A 14,604-nucleotide genomic window follows, 5' to 3' on the forward strand; every position below is an offset into this window, starting at 1 on the left:
GTTTGGAGGAGCGAGTGCTTGCTCCAGTTTAGAGACTACTGCAGGGTGCCGTAGCCAAATCATTTCAAACAGAAAAGTGAATGTTCCTGACAAGTATCTCTGACAACTCTAATATTTGAGGAATTGCAAATTCCTTCAGCAGGTACAAGGGCATTTATTTAGAAATATGTCGTAAATGCTGGGCTGTGTTTCCGTCTGATGTATTTTGTCCAGGTGGTTGCACTCATGAGGAATTTTGTTCCCTCAGACAAACACGAGAAGCACCTTCAGAAATGTCAGTCGGGTATTTCTGCTTAGGGCGAGCAGGGGTGCTCTGCAGTCTGGGGGGTGTATATGAAAGCATGCATATATTTCTGCTCCTTGAGCATGACAGACCAAGAGTACATCCACACTGCAGGCATGAGAACGACTGCAGCGTAGTGCAGATTAAATAAACTGGCGGGGGGAAGTGGGAGCAATGTAGATGCAGCAGCTCAGAGCTCAGCAAATGTGGTTTATGCTTCCTCTGCCTGCGTGAATGCAGTGTGGACATACCAAAAGAGCAGAAAATGTTGCCGTTGTGCAGCTTCTTCCTTCCTAAAGGATAGTGTCTCTTACAAGCTAGGGTCTTGTTTTAAGAACTTGTTTTTTCCTGTGTTGCTGATTGCAGTCTTCTGAGAATCTCAGGAGAGGGACTGGGCTTTACTAAGCTGACTTTCCTGAGCCGGTTTTAAGTGCCACAGTGCTGAAGTTGGCAGTAGGAAGCAGCGAGCTATCTACTCCAGAGCTCCCAGAGCTGCCGACACCAGAGCAACTCAGCCGATACTGGCAACAGCAGGATCTTTTAGCTGGAGCTCCCTCCTGCAGGCACCGCACTGCGCTGGGTCTGCCCAAGTTATATTTTCAAGTGAAAAGGGGTTGGGAAATCCATGCTACAAATGTCCTGCTGGGTCCACCCCACGAGCTCTGCAGGGTGGACTTCATTCTGCAAGGATGGTCAGTTTGGCGTCTTGCACTTGCATGAAGTTTACGCCTAGCTGTGTGGTCTTCACAAATTTGCGCCAAAACATAGGTGTCCAGTGTAATGTCACAGCGTAAGTCAGAAAGGCAAGCTGGGTTTTCTTCTGTTTGTAAGCACTGCTGTGTTGTTTCTGGATGCTTTGGTACTGAACAGCATTATTATCAATTTAAATTTCTATTTCTGATAATATGAAGGGAGTCTTTGTGAGCCAGAGGTCAGACAGTGAGCCAAACCTTTCAAAAGCAAGTGATAGTTCAGGGCGTCCCACTTGAGAAATGTGAAAGGGGTCTCCTTTTCAGAGAGCACTCCCTTAATAAATAATAAAATAGGATGTCTTTCAGAGATCCAGCACCTCCAAAAATCTTTCAGTAAATCCTGACTGTAATCTGCACAAATACAGCAGTAGGGATATAATCCAAGAAACTAGCAGCTATGTGGAAAGAGGAATCATAGACTGATCTGCATTCCCAAATGGTGTCACTTTTCAAAGGACAAGAATGACTTTTTGGCTAAATGTTTCACCATCAGAGCTGGAAGTCTGCAGGTACAAGTTTGCAGGAGAGTTGAATGTGCCTTCTTCTCTGTATCATTTTCTGTTATTTCTCCCTTTCCTTTTTTTAGAGAAAGAAGAATTGCTCCAGAATTTATTGGGACAGATTGCCGAGCAATTCTCAAGGTAAGAAACTGAACAGCATTATTATCAATTTAAAATTCTATTTCTTTTATTGGGCTGAAGTGAGCTTTTCACAGGAGCCAAAGGGCCACTTAAGATCTTCAAATTCCACTCTTCCTGCCAAATTTAAGCCTGGTGCACACGTGCCTCCCACTAAAAGCAATACAGTAGCTTAAACCAGGAGTGATTTTAGCATATCTTTGATCTAAAAAGGAGATCAAGTATCAAATATAAATGTTTTTATAGTGTTTCTGTCCTCTCAGGAAGCAAAAGAAATGCTTCTTCACAGAGCATTAAAATCATCTGATTTGTTTTGTTTTTTCTGTTATCACACAAATATGTCTCTCCTCAAATAGGATTTCTGAAGTCTGTATTGCTGCTTATTTTATTCCAGCTGCTTTCAGTAAGAGAGATCTATTCCACCCTAGCTCAGCAAATCACCATCATAATTTGAAAGCAGGAGAGCTTCAGAGGTGTAAAAATACTGACTGCTGATAGATGAAGCATTGTCAATTTAACTTTGCTTCCCTAAGGGCGTATGATAACAAGTCACTGCTGAGAGAGGGGGTGTTGAAGTGTGTCAGAGGCATAGTAGATTCCTGGAGCCATAACAAAATCATTTGGTTTTCATTTTTCTGAAATCCCTTGAACACGTGTATTTTCCACCAAAAGTTTTACAGTTCTGTGGCAAATTTTATTTTCTTTATGGCAATCACAGTTGGAGTAATCCATCCTCTGAAAAATGTAAGACATTTCTAACACAAAATCTTTTGTGGATAGTATAGATATAGCACTATATGTATAACATTAATATATAAGGGTTTTCTTTTCAGGGTTTTTAAAATCAATGAAATGAAAACGGAAGTAGCTAATCACTTGGCAATGCTGGAGAAAAAAGTTGAATGTGAGTGTCCCTTTATTTGCCTTCAAACTCGATATTACTTTTTCAAATTAATTAAAGAAGGATAATGTAGCTGCCTTCTCCCACATTAACTATGTTGGATATTTGCACAGGACAAACATTTTGCCTTTCCTTTAGACTCTGTCCTTTCGGAAATACATTTACTGTATATTAAACTGAATACGATTGGGTTTGCTCTTACTACTGGCTAAAGTCGATCCTGAGCACTAAGGTCTGAATATATTTCTAATAAGTGTATGTTACACTCCCTCTCTCTGCCTTTTTCTACTGTGTGTGGGACTGAAATGGGGTTAGGACAAACATTTTGCCTTTCCTTTAGACTCTGTCCTTTCGGAAATACATTTACTGTATATTAAACTGAATACGATTGGGTTTGCTCTTACTACTGGCTAAAGTCGATCCTGAGCACTAAGGTCTGAATATATTTCTAATAAGTGTATGTTACACTCCCTCTCTCTGCCTTTTTCTACTGTGTGTGGGACTGAAATGGGGTTAGGACTCACCCTGCAGCCTAGCCGTATCTGCATGTGTGCATACTACATATGGCATGAAGAAGGTATGATATCAGAAGTATCACTAAATATGCAGCATAATGTATACTTAAATACAAGCAAAGGGTACTGCTTTGGCTCTTGAGAGGCAGTGATTTCTGGGTTGTGAGCACAGAAATCCACACCTCGCAGGTCCTATTTCCTGGCTTAGTACGAGAACAGAGCAGGCACACAGTATTATTTCTAGTTTTCCTTGTTTGTTTCATGTGTTGACAGTAATACAATTGTTTTTAGTTGCCATGCAGCAACAAAGTAAAGTTCAGCTGGTCAAAGAGCTCCTTTTCTGTTTTTTTCCAGGCAGCATCTGCCCTGTAGTTTTTTAGCATGTTATGCATAAAACAGATTTGAGAAAGACGGGGCATAGATATGAATAAGGCACTGTCACATAGGGCAGTGTCAACACCAGAGGTCAAATCCTCATTGATACGCAACATTTAAGTCAGAGATGGACAGAATCTTCCCCAACGCTACAGCTGCAAAAAGTGCTTTCTCACTAAAGCTGGCTGGAAAAAAAAAAGAAGGTTCTGGTACATGGAAAAAGTTGTTTTCTTGAAATTTCCCCCAACCAGAAGCTACCTTGACCCTGCAGCTGCTCAGTGAAACTGATGCCTTCATCAGCAGCGAAAGGAAAAAATGTCCTATTCAAGGAGCAGCTGCAGGGGAACCTCTCCCAGAGGCCACCCCAGCAGCAGACTGCCCTCAGGCTGGGGCTTTCCAAAAGCTCTGGTGCAGTGGGAGCCCTCCTGGTGAAGTCTGCTCCACGGCCTGTATCTCGGCACCTTGCAGCATGCCCAGCCTCAGTGCAGACCTCTGCAAGGAATCCAGGTAGCAATCCCACCCAATATGCTTGGTTGCAGTTTATCCAAGGCACCACTGATTTTTTGTTTTGTCCCTGCACCACCCCCCCCCCCAAAAAAAAGAAGAAAAATAAATCAGCTCTGTTGCTCTGCATTTTCTACAAAAATGACGATTTTTCTGATTTTCTATGAAATTTCTAACCAGTTCCAGTGCTCTGGGCTAGATCCACAGACTAGTGCAAATGAGGCAAGTGTTTCTACAGGTCTTCCTATTCCCCGGCAGCAAGGGGAAATGACTATCCCAGACAGCTGACGGCTGCTTTTGTCCACTGGCTCTCTCCCCGGTCTCTCCCTGATGCCGCTGGGACTCCTGGCTGTACCTTGCACAAACTGCCTTTCAGCACCAGCAGCCCTGCAACAGTGGAGGGAGATAACAAAGATCCACATGCAGCTGCCGGAGGGAAAGAGTTGTGCATTTGCACTATACAGCACTTTTTTGCTGGTTTAGAGAAGGCAGTATTCCTGGAGCTGTGATGCCATGTAGGTGAACTAAATTCAGTGTTCCCCAAATGAGGCTTCTTTTTTTAACTGTCTCTCTCCGCTGACAGAAATAACAGCAGATGCAGCAATCTGCTGCCATTCTGCCTCAGCGCTTGTGATCACATCTCCAGCAGCCTCAGCCTGTGGGAAGGGGCTCCCTGGGTTGCCTGTCTACAAGTGCACCCATCTGCTCAAAATTGGACTTTGCAACAGAGCCAAATCTGCAACACTTTGAAATAATCCTAGGCTTTCATATTTAAAAGGCAAAACTGTGAGGGGAAGGAAGAATCCAGACTCCTTACTCAGGCAAGGCTCCCAGTGGTTGCCGTAACAGCCATGTTTCAGTACTGGATTCAGCCCAAGGATTTCTTTAGACAGCACAGGGTCTTTTCAGAGGTATTTTTTGCTGCAGAATAATATAATGAGCCCTTAATCAGTGCACATGACAAGGCCATTTATCATTTGCAAGCAAAATGTGAGTAGAATTGTGCTTTTGTTTTGCCTTTTCTCCCAGCTCCTGCAGAAATCCCTTTTCTACCACTTTCACATGTGATCTCCAGGTTTTCTTCCCCAGAGGGGACATGTGTGGGAATAAGAGTTCATGACAGCTCTACATCTGCACCTCACATAATATGTTCTCAGCTTCCTTCCTGTTACTGTCTAGAGACAGAATCACAGAAATTTTTTTCTAGGAGCCGGATCTTTTAACTGATTTTTAAATCCCATCTAAAGCTTGTGACTTCCCCTTGGAAAACATATCCGTGCAGGGAAAGCATTGGAAATGCTTTGTTCCATGGCTTTACTTTGTCCCAGTGTTCACACAGCAGCCAACACATGAATAAGGAAGCTGGCAAAACCCTTTACAATTTGTAAGCGTCTCACATCACATTAAGAAAATAATTATGTAAATTCTCTGCTCCCCTGGGGAGGTTTTGGGAGAAAACTAGAGAGAGACAATACTGCAAATGCTCAGGGCTGCCTTTTTGCACCATCTCTCTTCTACTCTCTGCAGTTGTCTGCCCCACTGCCTTGTCAGTCTGCTACTGTGCTTTATTCCCACTGCTTCTGATATGAACCGGCCACCCATTTAGGCATTTTGTCAAATGGACTACCATGAGCTTCTCCCAGAGGAATGCACAGGGGTGGTATATAGTAGTGCAGGGGCTGCAGGTCAGCTGCAGCTGACCGTCAACAAAACAGCTGAACTGAGTACCCAAAAAAGTGCAGTCAGACCCCCAGAGTAAAGATACTGAATAAGCAGGACAGCACCTTACCAGTATCATCCCTATCATCACCCAAAGAAATTGCTTGTAACAGTACTAGACAAAAAACTTTCATCTGGAAATGTGATTTTTAAGTGGATGGTGTCCCTGTATTCAAACATAACTCAAAACCCTTTTCTTTTCCTCTTTTAATACATGATGTTTTGGACTTGGTTTATATACCTCTTCTGCTTTTTTCTGTCCCTGTTCCTCATCCAAAAGCAATTACTAGCATAAATAAATAAAAAATGAGGTCTCTGCTGATCTCCAGAGTTCTGCCCTTCCGAAGCAGTTTTTCGTCACTTATATGTAACCCTCCAGATAAGTATGATGATTCTATTATTTTATAAGAAAGTGATTGAGGACTGATTGTACAATTACACGTTCCCTTGAGTTCACTGAACCACGGCTTGTCCGTGCAAACAATGAGTTCAGTAAACAAATGAGCTGTGAAATGATTCCATGTGAATGACATGCACTTAATAAATAGCGCTATATTATGTCCTTGAGCATGCTGATAGTTCAACCAGAGGGAAAGAAAAAGGAGAATATTCACATATTTGCACTGCATTAGGTTCTCACAGCTACGTGGAATGAAATGCATTGCAACATAAACAAGCAATCAAACTTTTTGCCTTGTGGCTCTCATAAACACATACAGAAGAGGAACATAGGATTTTTGTGCTGCATGCAGAAATAACTTTTGATTACAAAATTGATTTGCAAAAAAAAAAAAAAAGTGGCAGATCTTCAATACTTAAACACAATGAAATCAATTCTTAGAGTCAAAACTTTTCAACATTTCTCTCTCTCTCCTGCATTCTCTGTCTGGTTTCTCAGTAGCTAGTAATGCCTCTTAGAGCTCCTTAATGCTCTGCATGAACTTTCAAATTAAAACCTTTTATCTTAATGGGAATTCTAATCCTACTGGGACATATTTGTCTAGCTGCGCTTATCATCCCATCACTGGAGGTTTTTTGCTCAGGAGCCCCTTTGATTAGTGTTTAACAGCAGAGAAGTAAAGGCATCAGAACAGCTGACTGCTGTGAGCAACCGTGGAAAAGAGGAGATGTTATAACCATTCTGTGAATTAAAATACTCAGACTATCATCTAAAATTGACAACAAAGAATTCCTGTGGGTTTTCAAGATACATCGCTTTGGCAGCACCTGCATACATGAGAACCAGTGCGGACTGTAAGAAGTACCTCACTCACTGGATAGCCCCACTGTTACAAGCCCTTTGAAAGTTTGTATAATTGTTGTAATGAGATCCTTCGAGTTTCACCATGGTAACACCCCTGTTATTTTCCTTTGTTGACAGTGGAAGGCCTGAAAGTAGTGGAGATTGAGAAATGCAAGAGCGACATTAAAAAGATGAAGGAGGAAATGGCAGCTAGAAGCACCAGGTAAGTTCTGCTTTGGATCTAACTGAAGAAATAAGCATCTGTTTTCCAGTGTTAATGCAACATTTCTGCAGAACAGAGTTACATTCTGGGTTCAAAAGTATAGGGGCAAGGAAAGAAATAACCGTTAAGGACACTGGCTTTAATTTAACAGCCTGTTACAATTGAAGGTTTATAGCCATTTATCAGTTAAAATAGTGCAGGCTTCATGATTAGAGCAAAGAAGTCCTGCAGCAGAGGGTAACTTTTTCCTGTGTTTCACCATATAGAACAGAAACTCTTCACTCAGTTTTTTGGGGGGAGGGAAAGGGAAAAGCACTTCTGCAAAGTGAAGCATTTGCTTGGGAAACAGATAACAGTCGAATTAGATCTAGTAAGATTTAAACCGTAGTCTGAGAAAATATCAAATAAATATGTAACAGTTCTTCTAATTATGATCTCATGCTATTATAAAGTGCCCATTTCAATTTCAACAAGAATTTGGGAATTTGCTTTCTAATTAAAGGGCTCATTCTGCAATTGTCAAACTTGGTTTCCCTGTAATTAAAATGACAGCAGAAAAAATTGCATTTTGTACAGTATGTGGTCTCAGCTGGAAAGTCTGCCCCCTGTGTCACCAAGATGCTCCATTAGGACAAACAAATCATCACTGTGAGATTATGAGTACTTCTGGGAAGGTTACTGAAAAAGGATTTACCACACTGCTCAAACTGTAGGTGAAGGGGATTTTTCTCAGCAAATGTAACTATGTTATCTTGAAAGCCTCTCTCTTTTTCTTCATTTGGGGTCAAATCCTCTGACCTTTAGTCAAAACTATTTCCCACTGAGGGCAATGGGAGATTTGCTGAAAGAATTGGGCTTTATGATCACTGGCTTTTATAAATTTTACTATCCAGATATGTCAGGAGGCAGGGTATTAATACATTCCTATAAAGTCTAAGGCCAAATTCAGCTGTCATACTAGCATAAACGCAGAGTAACAGTATTAACCTCAGAAGATCTGCTCCAGATTTATGATGGATTGCGGTTTGCCCTGGGGCTTGCATCATTTCTTGTTCAGGTGTGTGAGAAAATCTCATTAGAAAAATCAGAGCTCAGATTGGCAGCAAACATGAAAACACATATGCTGATTTGTGCTTGATGTGCTGTGAATAATGTGTATGTGCGTGCATGTGTCTTTATTTTTCCTCAAATGTTATGGGGAGCTGGGAGAGTTGCACTGACGAGTCTAGAGATGCATAGGCAGATAGAAAACTAAAACCAAAAAGAAGTCATGGCAACTTTGCATTCACGCAGTTAACACCACATACACCAGGAAGTACAAGACTATTCCAGCAACAGCCATGACTCATTCCTGTCAGAAATCTTGTCATTTTACAATCTATATTTTGTAATATAAACAGCAGTATGTTAAGCTATCCATTTAATAAGAAAAAAAGGAATGGGGAATGCTACATCTGCCCAGCACAGCCTGTTCCAGGTCTGGCTGAATCTCCCTTCCGATCAGTCATCCCTCTCTTATGACCAGGAGGACTCTTTGTATCTCTGCAGCTTTCAGGCCAGATGGGTCTGGGCAGCATCAAGTTGCTGATCCGGCTTTGAGGCGCCACCGTCTCTCACGCAGGAATTTTGAGTGTGATATGCATTGGCAGACCCTCACTGTCTGGGGTCTGGCTAGGTCAGGTACTGACAGACAGCAAGACAAGAGTAGCACAGGCTCCAGCAGGAGCCAGACACTCAAGAAAGTAGCCAGAGACCTAGGCAGGCTCAGACATTTGGCCTTGAAGTCAGAGGGCCTGTAAATCCACGGCTATCACTTGTAAACAAACAGCCTATGCCGCTGTCTGCCCTCCTGACAGTCCTATCACCTTGTTCCAAGAAATATCAAGTCTTCCCTGGAAGCAAAGCCAGTCTCTGCCATCTCCTGCAGATGAAGCCGGGCACCATGGCCCGGAGCCAGCTTCTTATGAGCACAGTAAAGCAATGTCCCTCTGCCTGGGCGGGTGTAAAAATCAAACCGCTCTCGCTCCTGGAGTCATCACCCCAGGAAAACAGCTCGGCCCTGCACAGGCTTGTCCCTAAGTCCCTTCGCATCCCTCCTGCTGGGTCCTAGGACAGCCCATAGGCCCCTCTGTGCCTGCATGCACTTGTGGCACAGGTGCTGAAGCTGCACCATGCCGGGGGCTCAGTTCCTGCCTTTGTGACTGCTGCTGTTTAGTCAGATGGACTGGGCTATGGGGGCAGCTGCAGCTCCCCTTTTTCTGGGTGACAGTATTACCTTCGCAGTGAACAAAGGCAAAGTGAATTTTTAGCTGGCAGTTTGTGGCAGTTATAATCACTGGCAGCTGGTACCTCAAAAGCTGGAGACCAGCATGGAACATGATGTGCAAAAGCTGTGGTAAAAACAGATGTAAAACAGCAGCACATAATGCTGGGTGCAGGCACCCAAGCTAGCTTGCTCCTAGCTACCATGGGAGTTGTACAGATGCTTTAGTTGAAGTAGAGGTCTAACTTGCTCTGCCCAACATCACCTTGTGCCATATTGATCTGCTTTTCTTGTTGGTGGCGGTTTCCTGCAACCGCTCTTCCATGTGGAGCTTGGAAGAATGTGCAATGTGTACATGCAAAAGATTCTCTGTAGAATTGAGTGTGCTTTTTGCTGGTCTTGTATCTCTGATTCTTTGTCCCACAGCACACTCCCACACTCCAGCACATCACCATTTCTCCTTCGTAACATAAGGTGAAAACTGAGGTCCCGCACCAGTAACACAGAGAGGCTTGCACAAAATCCTGGTGAGGTTCAGCATATAGTCAGGGATTGCTGTGAGTCATCTTTTTTTGGCGTACGAGTGAGGAGAGGGTGCTCCTTGCGTGGTGTTGCCATTAAGCAGGACCCAGGAGCAAGGTGCCAAGGAACAGCACGTAGTTCCCCATTCCCCAGGCAACCATGTCTCCGCCGACGCGATGCCGTCAGAAGCGGTGACCCCAGACTGGGGCGCTTCGTCCCCGGGCAGCTCTGCAAATAGGCTCCCCCGCCGATGCAAGGGGCATGAGTGTTGCGGGGGACGGAGGCATCCCAGGGCAAGTGGAAATGGTTTTGTTCCTATTTGGACTTGTCATCCCTTGTGCAGTATGTCATTTGCCACATAAAGTGTTACAGTTAGATTTACATATTACATCTAAACTAAACTCATGTATATTTATGTGTGCATATATTCGTTTAATAATATCACAATATATATAGCTATATTCCTCTACGTTACATATTCTTACATTTACATTTACCAAATGACAGGATAATGATGAACAGCTAGGTTTATAAAAGCCATCACACGTAGTGATATGCGCATTTCTACTCGGCAGAAGAGCAAAGCAGCCCTGCTGGCATCGACTCAGTTTGCTTTTTTTGCTAGTCTGCTTTTTGTGCTCACTATTGGCAGACACTAATAACATTATAGTGTCTTTTAAAATTATGATCACTTACAGATAGTCTTACATTTGTAAGGGCCTGATGCATCCTAGTTCTGGTGCATTCCCCAGTGTGGTAGGATGAAGGCTTCTAAGTCTTACGACAGCTGTGCCATACGGATGGTTGGCTGACCTGAGGCTAACCCTGGCAGCCAGTTCCCATTAGGGCAAGGAATGTCCTAATCTCACTATTTTTATCCCAGTAATACTCCTCACAGTGGAGTTTTGAGAAAATGGGTTTAGAAACGATTAAGACAGCTTTTCACCAACTGAGAATCTCCTTAAACAGGGCAGGAAAAGGCAGCTGTTTGAAGCCTGCTGACCAGCATGAACTAAAAGATGAAATAACTTTGCAAAGGATTCAGACAATGCCATCAGAAATGATAGCAGAGATCAAAGACAAGAGGAAAAATAAGAGAGATGTGGGCCAATTCCCAGCTGAGAAGCATTAAAAAGAGATGCAATACAAAATTTGCAAAATCCTGGAAAAGGGAACAGATAAAGTTAGTGGAATGTTTTAGTTGGTTTCGTTTTGGATTTTCTTTTAGGTTCATTTGGTTGGAGGGATTGAAAAATGAGAGCGGACAATCCAAATATTAGGTCTCCAGGGATAAATGCAAAATGCAGGCAGAGCAACATCACATGATCAGTGCGGTACGGTGCGATCCTGGCAGGGTTCAGGCATTCCTGGCCAACTGTCCCGGATGGCTGCCATGGCACAGGCTAGGGGCACTGCGTGGATGAGACAGCTTGCCTAACACAAAGTGCAAGGCAAGGCTGCTCTGTTGGGGACTTAAGTCTCTAGCTGCAAGGCGGTGAGCTCTGCCACACCAACCAGCGTTAAGGGCAGAGCAGAGTCGCAGTCCGTTTTATTTAGTAGCGCTGGTGCAGCCTCTGAGTCTGAAAAGCGCGCTGGCATGGCATTGGGTGAACGCAAACTGTTTGCTAAAAGGAAAGTAACTAGTTTAAATAGAAGGGGTTGGGTATCCATGGATACATGACTGAAGAAAGACACTCCTAATCTGAATTCAAATATATGGAGGAAGGGAGATGGGAGTGTTGCACAAGGGGAGAATATCCTAAAGAGGATCCCACTTCTAAAGCATTTGAGCAACACCAGATTAGAAAAGGAGAGGCTGGGAAGTGGCATAATCTCCAAGCAATGCCTACCAAAAGACCAAAATACATCTGGCATTTTTCAAGACCAAGCAGTGCTGTTCCCACAATGCTAAGGGCTGAATATTTCATTTCAGGACTAACTGTCCCTGCAAGTACAGCTTTTTGGACGAAAACAAGAGGCCAACTCCCCGGCGGGATGTGCCCTCCTACCCAAAGGTACCATGCAATACTCATTCTTATCCGAATCCTAACACATGCTTGCCATCCTGACAAATATCATTTTACAATGCACAACTCCCTAGCCATCTATCACTTAATTATTCTAAACCCAGGGCCTGATCCAAAATTCCTAGAAGCCAGTGGAAAAGCTGTCATTGTCTGTAATGGGCTTAGAGTTGGATCCCCAGTAGTCTTTAATACTTGAAATCTCATTAGTGTTTGAGTTGTTAATGACCATTTTGCACTTGTCAGCAGTTAATGCTCTTTCGTCTAGTAATATTTGCTTATTCTGCATGCTTGTAGCACACAATCAAAAATAGTCTATAATGTTGTACTCTAATTGAAAATAGTGCTGCTTCCTGTTTTCTCCTAATGGATTATTTTTTAATTTAAAAAGTAATTTATGGGATGCTTCAGTTGGGAAAACAAAGAGAAAATGCTACATTGGATTCTCTCCAGAATGATTCATTGCCACTGTGAAAATGAGTTAGTGTATTTACTAGAGAAAATGTCAATGTTTGAAGAAAAATGTCTACTGGGTACACACAAGTACAAATTCACAGTGGTGAATAGGGCCAAAACCATGAAACACACAGGATATTTAGTCCTGGTGCCTGCAGTCCTTCTCCACAGGATTTATTCAAAGCTGCCAGGATGCAGCTGCTCAGTGCTCAACTCGCACCTTGACAAAACACCAGGTCACACGTGTGCAAATCACAGTTTAACAGTGGTCATTTGCTTGCACGGATCATAGCTGTCTCAAGTTCACAGGGTCATGTGTGATCTGGCTGTATGATACAACATACACCCTTGCAGATTTGTCTTCAGAGCCTTACAGAGCAATGAATTATAAGCTCCGGCCAAGTTATTAGAAGACTGCCATTTATTTTGCCCTGCCTAGTAAAAGCGATGTCTAGGTCTATGGAGTGGGCATCATTAGACTTACGTTTTTTAAAATTAAATTTTGCCCAATATAGGGCAAGCATAATCATTCTAAAACTGTTTTTTTTTCTTTCCTTGATAAGTATTTACGCCAGATATCCCTTCAACTTTGATCTATTGCTATAATATCAGGACTTTGAATTAACAACAAATGCTATAGGGAGTTGTATTGACTGACTGCAGAGTAAACTGATACTCTGTTGTCCAGAGAGCAAAGCTCATAAGGGTTTTGGCTTCAGAAGAAGTTTGGGTTCTGTTTGCCAGATCTGTGACATTTGTTATCACCTTTGAGGTGATGGATTTGTCCAATGTCAGTTAGGCTAAGAGGCGATGATTCTACTGAAAGAAGAAGTGGCCACTACCACACTGTTATTAAATAATGCATCAGTATTGTTAATTCACAGATTTCTTGCAGAACATCATGTTAAATGTACATTCTAGATGCAAAAGCAAAAACTGTTGCCTTCTCCAGAAGGCATCTTCAGTGTTATTCTTCCCTGAATCTTAATTCAATAACAACAATTTGATGGCTCAAATAATTTCATTCAGATTCTCAGTGTAGTAAACCCAAACTAATTACAGACAGGCATGGTAAATGGGCTGATTAAAGCTACAAGGTTTTTGTGCTCCAAAGAGACTTTGATCAATAGAGTCTAAAAAATACGATTCAGTAATGCCCAGATTCTTCCCTGATCTTTTAACCCCCCACATTCTTTTTTTCTTTTTATAAACAAATCCTAGCTGGATGATGAACTGGATTTTGTTTTCAGTCCCTGAGCATAAAGACAAAAAATTACGTAAATCTTACAGGCTGACAACCAATTTGAAAAAGTGGGACTTCTTGAAAAAATACTCAGGAGACTATAAATCATCTGAAACTCAATATATTACACCAACTACTTTAAAATTATAAACATACACACTTCATATTATCTAGCCACGACTGGATGCACTAAATGCACTAAATTGTTTTGCTAGCAGTGGAATTAATGCAGTGGGGCACAGATCGGCATCCTACACCCTTTACGTCTCTTTGCTGAAATAACCTATTTCCCTCCACTGGCAACCCCCTCCATAGCATCTCCTCGCTTCTCTCTTTTCTCCCAAATGTTCCACATGCCTTGCCCCACCACAAACATCCTCATCTGCCCCCGCGTCCCGGAGCTGCTCTCCCTTGGCTGGCCTGCTTGTGAGAGGCAGCCGTGCTGTGGCCTGTTAGGAGCCGTGCATGTCAGCAGCCACCCAGCGTGTCACCCCTCTATTCAGTGGCATTTTTTTTACAAAAATTGCAGAACTTTCTGCTTTTGACCAAGAGCAGCTTGCTGGCTCTAGAGTTACTGGGAGAAAAAGGAGAAAGGCAGGGAAAGAGAACTTTTTCCTTGGGAAATGAGGCCAAAACCCACATGAGCAGGGCCCCGGGGAGTTTCAGAGACGTGTGACTGCAACCCCACAGAGATGCAGGGAGCCCTCAGTAACGCTGCCTGCCGTTTTGTCCACAGTACATGCTGTCCCAAGAGACCATCGAAGCGCTTCGGAAACCAACCTTTGACGTTTGGCTGTGGGAGCCCAATGAGGTAATGATACAGAGATTAAATAACAGTTTGGGCTTACGAGCAAGTAACTAGGAGGTTAATTTGGCTGCAAGTTTGCAGAGTGCCAGGTCTCTGCACCACCTGCATGCAGACACTTGTGCAATCCCAGTCACG

At 43.0% G+C, this 14,604-nt stretch overlaps 1 protein-coding gene across 3 annotated transcripts in view; it reads left to right on the forward strand.

Moving 5' to 3' along the window:
* PDE9A (phosphodiesterase 9A) overlaps positions 1-14,604 on the forward strand; it is a 51,213-nt gene that overhangs the window by 20,777 nt on the left and 15,832 nt on the right. For 2 of the 3 annotated variants that reach the window (XM_026098024.2, XM_064525516.1), the window contains 5 exons: positions 1,622-1,676; positions 2,507-2,577; positions 7,069-7,153; positions 11,872-11,953; positions 14,398-14,472. In XM_026098024.2, coding sequence (XP_025953809.1) covers positions 1,622-1,676; positions 2,507-2,577; positions 7,069-7,153; positions 11,872-11,953; positions 14,398-14,472 — 368 coding nt within the window. Of the gene's footprint in view, positions 1-1,048; positions 1,074-1,621; positions 1,677-2,506; positions 2,578-7,068; positions 7,154-11,871; positions 11,954-14,397; positions 14,473-14,604 lie in introns of those variants that run through there. The other variant, XM_064525510.1, reaches the window with a different exon arrangement.

The sequence above is a fragment of the Dromaius novaehollandiae genome, chromosome 1 (genome assembly GCF_036370855.1).
Source record: "Dromaius novaehollandiae isolate bDroNov1 chromosome 1, bDroNov1.hap1, whole genome shotgun sequence".
NCBI classification, from domain to species: domain Eukaryota; kingdom Metazoa; phylum Chordata; class Aves; order Casuariiformes; family Dromaiidae; genus Dromaius; species Dromaius novaehollandiae.